This window comes from Bos indicus, chromosome 1, assembly GCF_029378745.1.
Source record: "Bos indicus isolate NIAB-ARS_2022 breed Sahiwal x Tharparkar chromosome 1, NIAB-ARS_B.indTharparkar_mat_pri_1.0, whole genome shotgun sequence".
Classification (NCBI taxonomy): Eukaryota; Metazoa; Chordata; class Mammalia; order Artiodactyla; family Bovidae; genus Bos; species Bos indicus.
In genome coordinates, this window is record NC_091760.1 from 136,343,440 (window position 1) to 136,361,429 (window position 17,990).

Consider the following 17,990-nt stretch of genomic DNA (forward strand, 5'->3'; position numbering starts at 1 on the left):
AATATCTGGGGACATTGAAACAAGTGCCTGGTCACATATCCTGGTTTGTGTGGGGCTGAGGAAAGGATATGAATTCAGCCCAGAGGTGGGGTTCAAATCCGTCTGAGGAGCTGAAATGGTTGGAGGTGAGTCCGGATGTAACTAGACTGAGGGAGAGGCTATGGGACCTCTATGAGGGAGTGAGAACTCGCAGAATGGCTCAGCTGAGCAAGTAGGGGCCAGATATGAGCCTCTTTTGATTTATTACCCCGTCCAGGGCCTGTGCAGTAAGGAGGAGAGGGATGTGGCATAAAACGAAAGACCCGTGTCACAGGAGGCCAAGCACTCTGCTAGGGAACTCCTTCCAAAAGAGCTGGCTGTAGGGGAGAAGCCAGTAGTGGAGTAGTGAATCAGTATAGTGGAGTAGAAGGATTACTTGGAGGAAGCCTGTGAAACTGTTGGAATGACAGTCACTCAATTTATACTCACTTACTATACTCAGGGGTACCCCCCTGCCAGGCACTTCAGATGTATTTGGTAAAATTAAGCAGGACTTCTCACAAATAAGCTTGCAAATATGACCTTAGTTGTTTTCAAAAGGTAGTTAAGCCCATGGTACATCCCATACACCTCTACTCAACTTTAATCTGCACTCTCCAATATGGTAGCCACTAGTCATGTGTGTCTATTGAGCTCTTGAAATATGGATAGTGTGGGTGTGGAACTGAATTTGAAATATTATTTAATTTTAATTAAAAAATGGAAGCTATATAGAATATTTGTCCTGTAAAACTTACAAGAAAATTTTGAAACGTGTTTCATTTTTTATATTTATAGATTTAGAATTGATTTTCAATTTGTGGAATACCTCCTTAAATGTAATATTAATAATTAGATGTAAGAGTGAGTGGATTTACTTAACTTGATTAGGTGTGATTTTGAAGTTGACATGCTTTTGCTTCAAATTTATATGAATTCTTCTGAAAAAGGTGAATATAAATGGTCAGTATAGTTGTAAACATCAAAGAAAAACAATTTTTTTGGTCCTCAGTTTGGTTACTGGAAAACTTCTAAGTATGTTTGGAATAACTTGGGTTTGTGAGTCTACTAACAGACTGGAAGCTGACTGTGGCTCAGATCATGACCTCTTTATTGCCAAATTCAGACTTGAATTGAAGAAAGTAGGGAAAACCACTAGACCATTAAGGTATGACCTAAATCAAATTCCTTATGATTATACAGTGGAAGTGAGAAATAGATTTAAGGGATTAGATTTTATAGATAGAGTGCCTGATGAACTATGGATGGAGGTTTGTGACATTGTACAGGAGACAGGGATCAAGACCATCCCCATGGAAAAGAAATGCAAAAAAGCAAAATGGCTGTCTGGGGAGGCCTTGCAAATAGCTGAGAAAAGAAGAGAAGTGAAAAGCAAAGGAGAAAAGGAAAGATATAAGCATCTGAATGCAGAGTTCCAAAGAACAGCAAGAAGAGATAAGAAAGCCTTCTTCAGCGATCAATGCAAAGAAATAGAGGAAAACAACAGAATGGGAAAGACTAGAGATCTCTTCAAGACAATTAGAGATACCTAGTGAACTTTTCATGCAAAGATGGGCTCGATAAAGGACAGAAATGGTATGCACCTAACAGAAGCAGAAGATATTAAGAAGAGATGGCAAGAATACACAGAAGAACTGTACAAAAAAGATCTTCATGACCCAGATAATCACGATGGTGTGATCACTCACCTAGAGCCAGACATCCTGGAATGTGAAGTCAAATGGGCCTTAGAAAGCATCACTATGAACAAAGCTAGTGGAGGTAATGGAATTCCAGTGGAGCTATTCCAAATCCTGAAAGATGATGCTGTGAAAGTGCTGCACTCAATATGCCAGCAAATTTGGAAAATTTGGCAGTGGCCACAGGACTGGAAAAGGTCAGTTTTCATTCCAATCCCAAAGAAAGGCAATGCCAAAGAATGCTCAAACTACTGCACACTTGCACTCATCTCACACACATAGTAAAGTAATGCTCAAAATTCTCCAAGCCAGGCTTCAGCAATGCATGAACCGTGAACTTACAGATGTTCAAGCTGGTTTTAGAAAAGGCAGAGGAACCAGAGATCAAACTGCCAACATCCGCTGGATCATGGAAAAAGCAAGAGATTTCCAGGAAAACATCTATTTCTGCTTTATTGACTATGCCAAAGTCTTTGACTGTGTGGATCACAATAAACTGTGGAAAATTCTGAAAGAGATGGGAATACCAGACCACCTGACCTGCCTCTTGAAAAACCTGTATACAGGTCAGGAAGCAACAGTTAGAACTGGACATGGAACAGCAGACTGGTTCCAAATAGGAAAAGGAGTATGTCAAGGCTGTATACGGTCACCCTGCTTAATTAATTTATATGCAGAGTACATCATGAGAGACGTTGGGCTGGAAGAAGCACAAGCTGGAATCAAGATTGCCGGGAGAAATATCAATAACCCTCAGATATGCAGATGACACCACCCTTATGGCAGAAAGGGAAGAGGAACTAAAAAGTCTCTTGATGAAAGTGAAAGAGGAGAGTGAAAAAGTTGGCTTAAAGCTCAACATTCAGAAAACGAAGATCATGGCATCTGGTCCCATCGCTTCATGGGAAATGGATGGGGAAACAGTGGAAACAGTGTCACACTATATTTTTGGGGGCTCCAAAATCACTGCAGATGGTGACTGCAGCCATGAAATTAAAAGACGCTTACTCCTTGGAAGGAAAGTTATGACCAACCTAGATAGCATATTAAAAAGCAGAGATATTACTTTGCCAACAAAGGTCCGTCTAGTCAAGGCTATGGTTTTTCCAGTGGTCATGTATGGATGTGAGAGTTGGACTGTGAAGAAGGCTGAGCGCTGAAGAATTGATGCTTTTGAACTGTGGTGTTGGAGAAGACTCTTGAGAGTCCCTTGGACTGCAAGGAGATCCAACCAGTCCTTTCTGAAGGAGATCAGTCCTGGGAGTTCTTTGGAAGGAGTGATGCTAAAGCTGAAACTCCAGTACTTTGGCCACCTCATGCAAAGAGTTGACTCATTGAAAAAGACTCTGATGCTGGGAGGGATTGGGGGCATGAGGAGAAGGGGACAACAGAGGATGAGATGGCTGGATGGCATCACTGACTCGATGGACATGAGTTTGAGTGAACTCCGGAAGTTGGTGATGGACAAGAAGGCCTGGTGTGCTGCAATTCATGGGGTGGCAAAGAGTCGGACATGACTGACTGACCTGAACTGAAACCACCAGGGAAGTTATCAACATGGTTTTTTTGTCCAATCCTAGTATTGCACTGAAAGCCTGACTCTCTGTGATGTGAATTACCTTTCCCTTTCAAGAGGAGCTGGAGAAAATGGAATATTTTCTCTTATGCTTGACAGGAACAAGTGGGTTTTCTGTTGACTCTGCAACACAGCACATCTATGGTGGGATCTACTCCGGTTCCTGCTCAACCTATTGTTCAAAATAACCAGTCTATATGATCTAATTAAGCCAGTCACTTCAGCAGAGAAAATAGTTCGCTTTATTTCATCACTCAATGAGCAGATTAATTTCTTGAACGTGACTGGAACTGCTGTGCTGCTGTGTCAGGAGACTGAGTTTTCAATCAAGACTGGGCAAGGACATGGCCTGGATCACCTTTTCCCCTTCTCCTGTGTTGCAATATCCAAGCTAGAAATGCTGGACAAACCTTCATATATCATTTAAGGTCAGATACTATGTGGGGAATGTGAAGTATGGAGTGTTTTTGTCTGGTATGATTAGGGCTGCCAGATAATTTTTTGGTAGAAGTATGTCTCATGCAATATGTGGGACATATCATACGTCTATTAAAAATTATTCATTATTTGTATGAAATTCAGATTTACCTAGGCATCCTATATTTTTATTTGCTAAGTCCAGCAACTCCAGATAAGATGCTAGAATGGCCCCAAAGAGGCACCACTTTCTTTTACCATTTCTCAAACAAAAAGATGATGTGTTTAAGAAAGGATATCTGTAGCACAATAGTATCAGAAACAAATAGTTAGGAATGAGTTTAGCCAGGGAGGGGAAAGATCTCTACACTGAAAACCATAAGACATTGATGAAAGAAATCAAACAAGACACAAATAAATGGAAAGGTATTCTGTGTTCGTGGATTGGAAGAATTAATATTGTTAAAATGTCTATTCTACTCAAAGCCATCTAGAAATTTAATGCAGTTTCTATCAAGATTCCAATGGTATTTTTAACAGAAGTAGAAAAAACAGTTCTAAAACTTACATAGGCCCACAAAAGACCATGAATTGCAAAAACAATCCTGAGAAAGAAGAACAAAGAGAGAAGCATAACACTTCCTGATTCCAAGCTATATTATAAAATTATAGTAATTAAATTGTATCATATTGGCATAAACGAGTTACACAGATCAATGGAACAGAACTGAGAGCCCGGAAATAAACTCAGGCATATATGATCAATTAATATTTGACAAGGGAGCCAAGAATATTCAGTGAAGAAAACACAGTCTCTTCAATAACTGAGAAAATTGGATATCACATAAAGAATGAAACTTGACCCCTTATCTTATACTACTCACAAAAATGAACTCAAAATGGATTAAAGACCTAAATGTAAGATGAGAAGTCATACAACTCCTTGAAGAAAACATAGGAAAAAAGCTCTTTGACATGGGTCTTGACAAACGATTTTTTGGATATGACACCTAAAGCACAAGCAATAAAATAAAAAGTAAACAAGTTAGATGACATCAAACTAACAAGATTCTGCCCAGCAAAAACAAACAAAAACCAACAAAAGACAACCTATGGATCGGGAAAACATACTTGCACACTATACATCTACTAAGGGGTTAATATCCAAATTATAATGAAGAAAACTGACCTTTTCCAGTCCTGGGGTCACTGCTGAGTTTTCTAAATTTGCTGGCATATTGAGTGCAACACTTTCACAGCATCATCTTTTAGGATTTGAAATAGCTCAACTGAAATTCCATCATCTCCATTAGCTTTGTTCCGAGTGATGCTTCCTAAGGCCCACTTGACTTCGCATTCCAGGATGCCTGGCTCTAGGCAGGTGATCATACCATCATGGTTATCTGAGTCATGAAGATATTTTTTTCTAGCCACAGAACTGGAAAAGTTCAGTTTTCATTCCAATCCCAAAGAAAGGCAATGCCAAAGAATGTTTAAACTATCACATAATTGCACTCATCTCACACATTAGCAAAGTAATGCTCAAAATTCTCCAAGTCAGGCTTCAACAGTACGTGAACCGAGAACTTCCAGATGTTCAAGCAAGATTTAGAAAAGGCAGAGGAACCAGAAATCAAATTGGCAACATCCGTTGGATCATTGAAAAAGCAAGAGAGTTCCAGATAAACCTCTACTTCTGTTTTATTGACTCTACCAAAGTCTTTGTGTGGATCACAATAAACTGTGGAAAATTCTTCAAGAGATGGGAATACCAGACCACCTGATCTGCCTCCTGAGAAATCTGTATGCAGGTCAGGAAGCAACAGTTAGAACTGGACATGGAAAAACAGACTGGTTCCAAATCAGGAAAGGAGGATGTCAAGGCTATATATTGTCACCCAGCTTATTTAATTTATATGCAGAGTACATCATGCAAAATGCCGGGCTGGATGAAGCACAAGCTCGATCAAGATTGCCAGAAGAAATATCAATAATCTCAGATATGCAGATGACACCACCCTTATGGCAGAAAGTGAAGAAGAACTAAAGAGCTTCTTGATGAAAGTGAAAAGGGGAGAGTGAAAAAATTGGCTTAAAACTCAAAATTCAGAAAATGAAGATCATGGCATCCGGTCCCATCTCTTCATGGCAAATAGATGGGGAAACAGTGGAAACAGTGACAGACTTTATTTTTGGGGGTTCCAGAATCACTGCAGATGCTGACTGCAGCTATGAAATTAAAAGATGTTTGCTCCTTGGAAGAAAAGTTATTACCAACCTAGACAGCACATTAAAAAGCAGAGACATTACTTTGCCAACAAAGGTTGGTCTAGTCAAAGCTATGGTTTTTCCAGTAGTCATGTATGGATGTTAGAGTTGGACTATAAAGAAAGCTGAGTGCCAAAGAACTGATGCTTTTGAACTGTGGTGTTGGAGAAGACTCTTGAGAGTCCCTTGGACTGCAAGGAGATCCAACCAGTCCATCCTAAAGGAAATCAGTCCTGAATATTCATTGGAAGGACTTATGCTAAAGCTGAAACTCCAATACTTTGGCCACCTGATGCAAAGAACTGACTCTTTTGAAAAGACCCTGATGCTGGGAAAGATTGAAGGCAGGAGGAGAAGGGGGCAACAAGGATGAGATGGTTGGATGGCATCAGCAATTGGATGGACATGAGTTTGAGTAAATTCCTGGAGTTGGTGATGGACAGGGAGGCTTGGCATGCTATAGTCCATGGAGTCGCCAAACGACTGAGTGACTGAACTGAACTGATGTAAGATAATGTATGTTAACTTATTGTGGTAATCATTCACAATATATCAAATCATTATGCTATATGCTTTAAACTTACATGGTGTTGCATGTCAGTTTTATCTCAATAAATCTGGAAAAAATATTTGTGTGCTATATGGAGATAATCAGAGACCAGCATGGTGTTTGATGATTCCTGCTGAATCATCTTACTGAGACCAACAGAGGTCAGATCTGAGAGTCTGTGTTCACATTTTCTGTGAATAACTGAACTATGTTAAAGGGGTCATGCAAATTGTAATGTGCTGCTCTGCCTACTTTGCTTTGTTTTCCCTTTTATGTGCCCATATGAACTCCTTAATGAGATTGTAAACCCAACAGGGCAGAAACTGTGTCTTCTTTTTACTGGGATCCCCAAAGTCCAAGAAAATGTCTGGGTACCTGCAGATGCTTGGAAGTGTGATACATGATAATGAAAGGGAGACTTACCTTGGTCTGAAATCCAATGGGTATTCTAACAATCTCAGAGGGAGTTTTGTGCCTCAGGCACCAGGCCAGAGGTCAGTGGAGTAGCCTGGTCTGGAAATAGAGATCGTCTGTGCTTTCAGAGGAGTCTGTCGAAAGCCCTTCTCTGGTTTGCCCCAGAACAAGTGCTCCATCCTTGAGGCCAACACAAGCAACAGCCTCCCTGCCACCTGTCAGTGAACTGCTGCCAGACTGTAATTGTACCGGATGCTGTGAGAGGAAGCCTGAATTAAATGAGGCTTCAGCAGGGCCAACAGTGCCTTTTCTTACCTGTTAATGAAGCCTCATTAGAGACAGCAAGAAACCGTGCTGAGAGCTGGAAGCACCAGTCTGCTGGGCTCTCCTTGCCAAAGGATGATTAACTTAATGATTTACGGCAGCTGCTCTTTGAGGTTACAGAGCCGAGGAGACTGAGTGTGTGCGGCCGGCACAGTGTGCTGTCTGGTGGAAGCTCAGGAGGGTGTACAAATCCATTCTCCCCTAGCTTCCAGGTTCTGGGGAATGCATAGCCATTCAGATCCAGAAGTATCTCATTCTGATGGCTGGCCTTCTGAGGCTCTCCAGCTGTGTTTAAGTTAGGGATTTAGATCGTGGCTGGGGAACAAAAATTCACCATAATAAGTAAAAAAGAAAAGAAGCAGACCCCAGTGAACGGGCATTCTACAAAGTTGGCTGCACATTCTTCTGGGGAGGCCCTGGTACCCATAGCTTCAGTCACGGGCACCCCTGGGTGTGCAGCTATGGAGGGGATTGGTGCTTTCTGAAATGCAGCCGTAGGTGGTGTCTTGACTATTTCTATGCTTCAGACAACAAAGGGAATCATGCAAAGGTGCCATGCAAACTAAATAGCTGTCCTGCCCACCTGACTTATTAATACAATTCCTTTGATTCTGGAAGCCACAAGAGAAACCAGTTGGAGCGATTTCAACCAGGCGATCCCCATGTCTTGCCTCGCTTCTCTTTCTAACTTTCTTAAAAGTAAATAAGATTCCATTTGTTTATGTTGACCTCGGCTATTTGGAAGCCCAGGAACTGAAGGAGGGGGTCTTCGAATGTGCCCATGTTGGACACACTGCCCTGTCTGGATTAGCTGCTTATGTGAGGACAGACACTCAGCTTGGATCATTTTTAAATTTTGGTCTGTAATTCTGTGTGACAGGTGTGTTGATAGGAGCTTGGGGGAGGAATTAAGAAATGAAGTCTGGGCTGGGTGTGTGTGGTTTTGGAGGCACTGAAAGCCTGTGGTAGGACACAGGTGGTGGTTTCAGTTTTAATCAGAAGGCAGGGGCCTCTCGAATGGGTAGGCGGCAGATTCATGAACTATATTTGGCTGGCCTGGGCCCTGAGAGGGCTGGGGAAGGACCCTGGAAGAATGTTCTGAGGCTGCAAGTGTAGGCAGCCACAATAACAACCTAATTCATCTCCCACAGATTTAAACTGAAGTTCCCTTTAAACTGATTGAGAGAGGTGCTCTGCCAACAGCAGTGAAATGTGGGTGTCTGCACATAACTATTCATGCAGAGCACACTAAAGACACCTGAATGCTCTGTGATCACGCTACATGCTGACCCCTCTAGCAAGAACATTGTTTTTTTTCCCCAATGGTGGCAATCTGGTATGCTGAGCACAACTCTCACCCCAGAAGCACATTTATGTTGATAAACCCATGAGCAGCTGACCCTTGAATAATGAGGAAGATGGCATCATGCTCCAGGACCCTTCCAGAAGCCTTTTAAGAATGGCCCCAAAAGGGAAGGCCAGGTAGGTAAAGTGATATCCATCTCTATCTGATAGTGGGTTGAACAAGGTGGGCAGACTGGAAGCCACACACAAAGCATTTATTTGAGAGGGGCAAGGGAGATTGCTCGAGCTGTAGACTACTTGAATTAAGGCAGCAGGACCCTCTCCACTTCCAGGAAGCTTTTCAGCTCAAGCTGAACCAACCAGGAAATCCAGCTTGGGGTGGGGAGTGGGAAGGGTGAGGGGAGATGAGGGTTGGGGGTGTAAGGGAGTAGGGATGGGAATTCCTCAGGGAACTTCATTGGTCACTTGGTGAGGAAGCCAGCATTTTCTTCATGAAAAGAGGGTATTTCTCCATTAGCTGAAAGAAAAAAAAAAAAAAAAAAACCCAAAACACATTTGAGTGAGAAAAGCCATGGATGATGAAAATTAGTAAAGACATCACAATAGGATTACAGGAAAGGTAGATGTTTCACAGAAAGAATTTGGCCTTTGGAACAAGACAGTTTGAGTTTCAACTCCTACCTCCACGGTTATTAGCTGTATGACCTTGGGTAAATGACTTAAGATCTCTTTGATTTTGTTTCCTGTCTGTAAAATGGGGATAATGATGTGGTTCTGGCAGAGTTTTGAGGGGAAATGAAGATAGTATAGAGCTTGAGACTGCTGGCACATAGAAGGCACTCACTGAATGGCGTTCTTGAAGTAAATTTAACCAGTCTTGTTACTTTTGTGTTTCAGTTATTCATACACACCTGAAAAAATTAGTGTTGTTACAAACGTCTAGCTTTTATAACCAACAGAAATCAATCCAATAAAAAGGCAGCTGGAAACAGGAGCTGGATGCCACGGTTTTCGTTTGAAAGGAGTGAGCGTTAGGTTGCTTCCTGGCCTTCTCACCTTCTAAGAAGGGGATGGCGCAGAGCACAGTGAGAGTCCGGACTCCTGGCATCCAGTCCAGCTCTGCCTCCCCGTGGGACCATGGGAAAATCTTTTTCTGCTCTGGACTTCTTATTCTCTCTGGAATCATGAGCCGTTGTACTACATAATCAACAAGTCGTCTCTTAGCCCTGCTATTCTATTTCTAATTCAATGTGTGCCATAGACTGGACCTTGGAGGGCACGGAGATACAGAATTATGATGAAAGAAAGGCTTGAATTTCCTTAAAGAATTGGCAAGGAAGCTGAGCCCCAAGCCTCACGCCTATGCTTCAGGGTGTCCTTACCCATTAAAAAAGTACTGCTACGTGTATATATATGTGCATGGTGTATATGTATATATACCACACATATGTATATAAATGTGTTATATATGTATCTGTACCACACACACATAAATGTATATATACCACATACACACATGTATGTTCATTGACGTACACATGTCATTCCCAACCTCTCACCTCTGTCCACTATGGAGGCTGGAAAAGCTAAATAGTTGCTTTCCCAGCTTCCCTTGCAGGTAGGTCTAATCATGTGAGCAGACTGGTTAATGAGATAAAAAAGAAAGTCGATTGGAGGCCTTCTCAAAACATTTTCCCTTCACTGAAAAAAGGAGTGAGTCATGCAGGGAAAATCCTTTCTTCTGTCCCCTCTTCCCTCCCTCTTCTTGCCATGCATGAAGTTATGCTCTCTGGAGCTGTGATAGGCATTTGGCAACCATGGGTGACAAAGATGAAGACAGGAATGGTAAATCAGAGGGATGAAATGAGCTGGGGACCTGACTGACATCACGAGCAGCCTAGCCTCTCTCATTTCTGAAACTTTCAGGTGAACATGGTTTATGCCCTTGCTGCTCAAAGTGTGGTCTGTGGACCAGCAGTACAGGCATCGCCTGAGAGTTCTGTCAGAAATGCAGAGTCTCAGGTCCTGTCTCAGACTTATAGAAGCAGAATTTGCATTTTTAAAAAGATGCCCAGGCTTGGCATGTTTCAGGAGTGTTGATTTATAGCTTCAGTAATAAGGACTTACTACATGCAATGGCACCCCACTCCAGTACTCTTGCCTGGAAACTCCCATGGATGGAGAAGCCTGGTGGGCTGCAGTCCATGGGGTTGCTACAAGTCAGACGCGGCTGAGTGACCTCACTTTCACTTTTCACTTTCATGCATTGGAGAAGGAAATGGCAACCCACTCCAGTGTTCTTGCCTGGAGAATTCCAGGGATGGGGGAGCCTGGTGGGCTGCTATCTATGGGGTTGCACAGAGTTGGACATGACTGAAGCGACTTAGCAGCAGCAGCAGCAACATGCAGCAGAAAGCATTGCTAACAGCTACCATGTAGTATGAGGTAAGTGTGAACCATATAGGTGTGTCTATAGGTGTGTGTCCATATGTCTGTATACATGAATATATACTGACATCCACATATATATGTATACACACGTAAGTATATACTATATATTCATCTATATATTGTTGTTGTTTAGTCGCTAAGTCATGTCTGACTCTTTGCAAACCCATGGACTGTAGCCCCAGGCTCCTCTGTCCATGGGATTTTCCAGTCAAGAATTCTGGAGTTGGTTGCCATTTCCTCCTCCAGGAGATCTTCCCCACCCAGGGATCCAACGCTTGTCTCCTCCTTGGCAGGTGAATTCTTTACCACTGAGCCACCAGGGAAGACAAATACTATGTACATATGAATGGAAAAGTCCTGGGAGGACAGTCTGGCTGTGGGAGTTGAGGGGGTGTGTTGGGCGGTGATTTCTCATTTTTACATTAATTACTTTTATAGTATTTGAGAAAATGTGTAATGGAAACCTATGAGTACCTACCCCCTCCTAACAAAGCTAGCAGAGACGCACCTGCTCTCCTCGCGGTCCAGCAGCGCGTGGTAAGACGCCACGTCCCGCTGCAGCTGGCATTTGTGCGACAGCAGGTGCTCCCGGGCCTGCAGCTGCTGCTCCGCCTCCGCGCGCATCTCCCTGAGCTCCGCCTCCAGCCTGCTGACCACCGCTCCCAAGTTCTGCAGCTCGATGTCATGCCAGTGCTTGGCATCGTGCAAGGTGTTCTCCAGGCCTCGCTTCTACAAGAGAGGGAACGCGGGCCAAGCCTGAGGCCGAGGGACAGGCCCTGGGAAGAGGGAGGTGGGCAGAGCAGTGGGAGGGGCTGGCCTCGGCCTGGTCTGTCCGTTTCTCCCATGACTATTACCTTGACCGACTGAGGTGGCTCAGTGGGGAAGTAATGAATCCTCCTGGGGAGGCCAGAGTCTTGTTTAGTCTAATTCACTGATCCTTCCTATGGGGGTGGGGGTGGAGGTGGAGAGGGAGACGAGGAAGAAAAAGAGGGGAGGAGACCAGAAGGGAGGGCCTATGAGACAGAATGATGAGAGAAAATGAGAGGGAGATGAGTGAGAGAAGGAGAGAGATAAAAGGAGACAGAAATACACACACACACACACACACACACACACACACACACAGGAGGCAGTCTGCAGGTGTTTCTTCAAAGAAATTTTGCAGTCTTCTCCCTGAACTGCCTCCAAGCCTTTTTGCTCCTGACTGCTCCCCCACTGGGCCCCTTCCTTCCTCTGTGAACCCCCACTCACCGTCCTGCTGGGATGCTGTCTCCTGCACGCTTCCCACATTCCACAGTCAGAAATAACGTCTCTGGTCCCTATACCCTCGGCATGTCTTTCCTCAGTGTCTCGGTAGCACTCTGTGCTAGTTCCTCTTCCCCAGCTGCCCCTTCGCCCTACCCTTAGCCCGTCTGTCTCTGAGCTGAGCCACACCGGTTGGTCTCTACCAGACTCACGATTTGGTCATCTCTGTGGCTGACTCCTGTGTTGATGTGTCCAGCACAGACGTCTCCCCACCCATGCAGACTTGCTACTGAGGTTCTTCCTAGACATATACACAGGTTGTGGGCACCTCAAATCAAGGTGTTCAAAGTGAAGCCATTGGCTTCCTTCCAAACCTGCTGGCCCCTTCTCTCCTGTGCTCCAGCTGGTGAACTCAACAGGAGCTAGAAGCCAGGGAAAGATATGCCCCTGATCCTGCTTCCCTCCCAAATTCAGTTATCAGAGTCCTGCCTCTTCTATATTCTGAAACATTTTCCCATTTGTGCCCCCTGTGCTCCAGCCACCAATACCCTGGATGACTGCTTATCGCCTCTCATCTGGAGGAAACTCTGTGGCCTCCCAGCTCATTTCCTCTGACTGTAGTTCCTCCTCCTCTGCACCACAGCACCCCCCTCCCCCCACCCCACCCTACCCTGCTGCTAACAGCAGCCACCGTGTGCTGTCTAAAGCCCAAATCTGCTTGTATCCCCCTCCTCCTCAGCTGGCTGACTCCTATTCACCCCATGTCCAAGATCAGGGGTCACCTTTCTTAGGAAACCTCTTGTGCCTGCCACCACCAGGCTGGATTAGGGTGTCCCTTCTCTGGGTTTCACAGCTTCCCAAGCACACACATGCCCTTGAAGTGGGCTGAGCTTCTTAGGGCATGTCTCCTCTAGCAGATGCTGAGCTCCTTGAGAGAAGGAACCTGGTTTCTATAACCCCAGAGATAAGACAGGACCTGATACAGAGCAGGGGTGTGTGTGTGTGTGTGTGTGTTGCCTAAATGACAGCACTTGTATTATGGTTAAACTTACTGCCCTGTCTCCCCACTAGACTGAAACTTTCTTCTCATCTTCCCATATACCAAGCCCTGCAAACTGTAGGGCTTTACTGACCAGTAAACACCTTTAAAAAATGGTATGCATCTTTAACAGTTTTTAGTACTTCTAATTATGTAGTTCTATAATTTAGAATCTGGCCTTTTATATGACACATAAAAAACAAATATCCTTCTAAATTGGACTGAGTCTTGTTGAAACAAGTTTCTGTACTCTCTTTTAACCATTGTGACTGAAATGGAAGACTCTTGCTCAAGATGTCATCTTGAATCATGACTACTGTCAAGCAGAAGCCATCATATTATCTTATTTAAATCTTCCTAACTTTACAGGATATGAGAATGTTGAGTCAGACTCCCATCCTAGGTATGTCTACAGGTGGCAAAATGTGATTAGTAGAAATAAACGTAGATCAGTGTCTGCTCTGGTTATTATTTGCTGGTAAGATCTGGGATGCTAACTCTACCTACTACACTTGGCATTCAGTATCAGATGATCCTTTGCAGGCCTCAAACCTCTCACGTGCTGTGAGATGGGAAAGCCATATGACTACAGTTAGACAGTTGAGAGTTAAACTTGACACAGGAAAGGCCAGGACTGTTCCTGGCCCACTCACCAGAGCTCGTAAGGATTCCGTCTCAGCCTGCAGGCTCTGGATTTGGCAGGAAGTGTTGTGCAACTCCACCCTGAGGGCTGCAGCCAGCTTCTCTTCCTGGGTCTGGGCCCTGCGAGCCAGTTCTGCCTGTTGCTGTGGAGAGTCAGAAGTGAGAAGAGGAGCCATGGCCTGAACCCGTCGTTTCCTCTCACCCTCTTGGAAACAGCCATTTGATTTAAAAATCACTTTTTTTTTTTTTTTAAATAGGTGCCCACATGAACTTGTTGGAGAAGGCAATGGCACCCCACTCCAGCACTCTTGCCTGGATGGAGGAGCCTGGTAGGCTGCAGTCCATGGGGTTTCGAAGAGTTGGACGTGACTGAACGACTTCCCTTTCACTTTTCACTTTCATGCTTTGGAGAAGGAAATGGCAACCCACTCCAGTGTTCTTGCCTGGAGAATCCCAGGGACGGGGGAGCCTGGTGGGCTGCCGTCTCTGGGGTCGCACAGAGTCGGACACGACTGAAGCGACTTAGCAGTAGCAGCAGCACATGAACTTGTATTCCAACATTTAAGTAATTTGAACATATAACGCATGCAAATAGAATAAAATACAAAAGATCTTCTAAAGGATATATAGTATAAAGTCACCTTTTCTTCCTGTGCCCTAATTACTTCATTCTGTTTCTAGTTTCTTTTATCTCCTACCAGAGCTATTTCATTCATTTATCAGATCAGATCAGTCGCTCAGTCGTGTCCGACTCTTTGCAACCCCATGAATCGAAGCACGCCAGGCCTCCCTGTCCATCACCAACTCCTGGAGTTCACTCAGACTCACGTCCATCGAGTCAGTGATGCCATCCAGCCATCTCATCCTGTGTCTTCCCCTTCTCCTCCTGCCCCCAATCCCTCCCAGCATCAGAGTCTTTTCCAACGAGTCAACTCTTTGCATGAGGTGGCCAAAGTACTGGAGTTTCAGCTTCAGCATCATTCCTTCCAAAGAAATCCCAGGGCTGATCTCCTTCAGAAAGGACTGGTTGGATCTCCTTGCAGTCCAAGGGACTCTCAAGAGTCTTTCCAACACCACAGTTCAAAAGCATCAATTAACAGATGCGTATGAACATCCCTCCTTGCTTTGGTACTTAATACATTTTTAGAAACTATTCTATAGCAGTACATGTAGATCAATTACATTCTTTTTAAGTGTTGCATGATATTACCTTGCTTGGAGGTACTGTGATTATTTGGAAGTTTCCCAATGATTGACACTTACCTTGTTTCCAGTCTTGGCCTGTTATGAACAATGACGCAATCCCTCAATTTCCATACATGGGGGGATCTCTGAGGGGTAAATTGCTGTAGTGAAACTGCTGAGTCAAAAACATAGGCATTTCAGACTTCTCTGGTGGCTCAGTGATTAACAATCCGCCTGCCAGTGCAGGGGACACAGGTTCAGTTCCTGGTCTGGGAAGATTCCACATGCTGGGGAGCAGCCAAGCCTATGTACCGTAACTACTGGAGCCCTTGTGCTCTAGGGCCTGCGAGTCACAACTAGTGAGTCCACATGCTGCAACTGCTGAGGTCTGTGTGCCTAGAGCCCATGCTTAGCAACAAGAGATGCCACTGCAAAGATAAGGTCATGCACCGCAGCAAAGAGTAGCCGCAACTTGCCACAATTAGAGAAAGCCTGTGTGCAGCAATGAAGACCCAGTGCAACCCCCCAAAATTAATTAATTAATAATAAAAAACCCAGTGCTAAGGGGTCATCAGGAAGGATTATAAAAAAAAAGTAGGCGTTGTAACCATGATAAACTTTGGAAATTTGAACTCCCTCCAGCGTTGCAATTGTCCCACATCTTCCCCCAACAAGGGGTGAACCAGCTCGACCTGAAAGCTGCTGTTTTCCTGTAAAGATCCATCTGACCACCACTGTGAATACAAGGGGAAGATCTGTGCTTCTCCCCAGAGCAAGATGGACATATTCTGATTCCTCCTACATTCACGAGAGCGGGTCACTGCTACTCCTCTTTGCTGGAGAAAAGGGAAAACACCAGAGTTCTCCCTCGTGTTTCTTCAGTGCAGCCCGTTGAAAGGTCTCCAAGTCAATGATGTAGGAGAAAATAAACTGCTTTCTCTCCTAGGTTACTGGCTTTCTGAGTTTCCCATCTTTACCACATATGAATACTTATTTATAGAATTATGCCCAAATAGTCCACCTAATTGACTGGCTAAAAAAATCCCAAATCAGAAGGCTCACATCTCAGTATCAGTTCTGCCAATTCTTGCTGTTTGAGGTCTATTAAGAGCTCAACTAAAATGTCCATTAAATGCCAGGGAGCAGCTGAAGGACAGCAGAACCCATGGGCTCAGCTCTGACTGGTTGGCCCATGGCTGTGTGTCTCTGGCCCATTATTCAGCCTCTCTGAGTTCCAGTCTGTACCCTTAGATGATGTTGAGTGGGGAATGATAATCATATGATGACTGCCTCCTGGGGTCACTGTGAGGCTCCCATCAGTTATGCATGTGGAGGTTTTAGGAACCTTAAAAGTGTGCAAATATTGGCTCTGTATATTTTCTATATGTAACAAGGAATAGTAGCTAACAAATGAGTTTGCAAAACTCACTATAGTTGAATACTCCTAATGATAACTAATGGGCTTCCCAGGTGGCTCAGTGGTAAAGAATCTACCTGCCAATGCAGAAGACACAAGAGATGTGGGTTCGATCCTTAGATTGGGAAGCTTCCCTGGAGGAGGAAATGGCAATTCAATGCAGTATACTTGCCCAGAAAATTCCATGTACAGAGGAGCCTTGTGGGCTACAGTCCATGGGGTCACAAAGAGTCAGACATGACTGAGCTATACAGTAGTTTTAAATCAGCCCTGGTGAGAGTACTTACACCATGGAAACTGGCAAACACTACAAATCAGGGACTGAATTATTGTTTTGTTGATTGTGCAGACTTAAGAAAGGGATGCAGAAAGTGTTAATAATGCAGATTAAACTTAAAAGTGGGTCATGTCTATAGCTATTGCATTGATAATGTCACAAAAGTTAGAGGGGTTATTCTTCAAGTATTTGAAAATTACTATGTGATTCACAAAGAAGTCACTCATAGCACTGATGAATGAACTCATTAAAGTCAACGAAAATATCAACCAAAATTCACAGCAGAGTTGTCCTCATTCCTATGATGTGAGTGACTTTTTGTTTAATTTGATATTAATAATCAAGCACTTTTCTGATTTTGTGACACTACAGTTGATGACAGAATTATTAAAATGGCTGGCAGATTTTGTAAGAAATAGCAAGTCACACTGAAGCTATAGGTTCTAATGGAAAAACAAAGTGTTTTATCTTAAAATTTGTTATTTCTAAAATAACATAAGAAAATATCAACAGAAACTTTTATGTTACCTCTAAGTAGTATAGGCAGAGTACATCACGGGAAACGCTGGGCTGGAAGAAGCACAAGCTGGAATCAAGATTGCCAGGAGAAATATCAATAACCTCAGATATGCAGACGACACCACCCTTATGGCAGAAAGTGAAGAGCAACTAAAAAGTCTCTTGATGAAAGTGAAAGAGGAGAGTGAAAAAGTTGGCTTAAAGCTCAACATTCAGAAAATGAAGATCATGTCATCTGGTCCCATCACTTCATGGGAAATAGATGGGGAAACAGTGGAAACAGTGGCTGACTTTATTTTTTGGGGCTCCAAAATCACTGCAGATGGTGACTGCAGCCATGAAATTAAAATATGGTTACTCCTTGGAAGGAAAGTTATGACCAACCTAGACAGCATATTGAAAAGCAGAGACATTCTTTGCCAACAAAGGTCCGTCTAGTCAAGGCTATGGTTTTTCCAGTGGTCATGTATGGATGTGAGAGTTGGACTGTGAAGAAAGCTGAGTGTCCAAGAATTGATGCTTTTGAACTGTGGTATTGGAGAAGACTCTTGAGAGTCCCTTGGACTGCAAGGAGATCCAACCAGTCCATCCTAAAGGAAATCAGTCCTGGGTGTTCATTGGGAGGACTGATGTTGAAGCTGAA

At 43.8% G+C, this 17,990-nt stretch overlaps 1 protein-coding gene across 2 annotated transcripts in view; it reads right to left on the minus strand.

Annotated features, from left to right (window-relative positions):
* Positions 1-8,805: 8,805 nt before the first annotated feature.
* Positions 8,806-17,990, minus strand: part of BFSP2 (beaded filament structural protein 2) — a 77,229-nt gene continuing 68,044 nt past the window's right edge. The window contains exons 5-7 of one of the 2 annotated variants that reach the window (XM_070794728.1): positions 13,961-14,086; positions 11,532-11,752; positions 8,806-9,089 (exon numbers count right to left, since the gene is read on the minus strand). In XM_070794728.1, the coding sequence (XP_070650829.1) occupies positions 9,086-9,089; positions 11,532-11,752; positions 13,961-14,086 (351 nt within the window). In that variant the 3' untranslated portion in view covers positions 8,806-9,085. Of the gene's footprint in view, positions 9,090-11,531; positions 11,753-13,960; positions 14,093-17,990 lie in introns of both variants that reach the window. The other variant, XM_070794725.1, reaches the window with a different exon arrangement.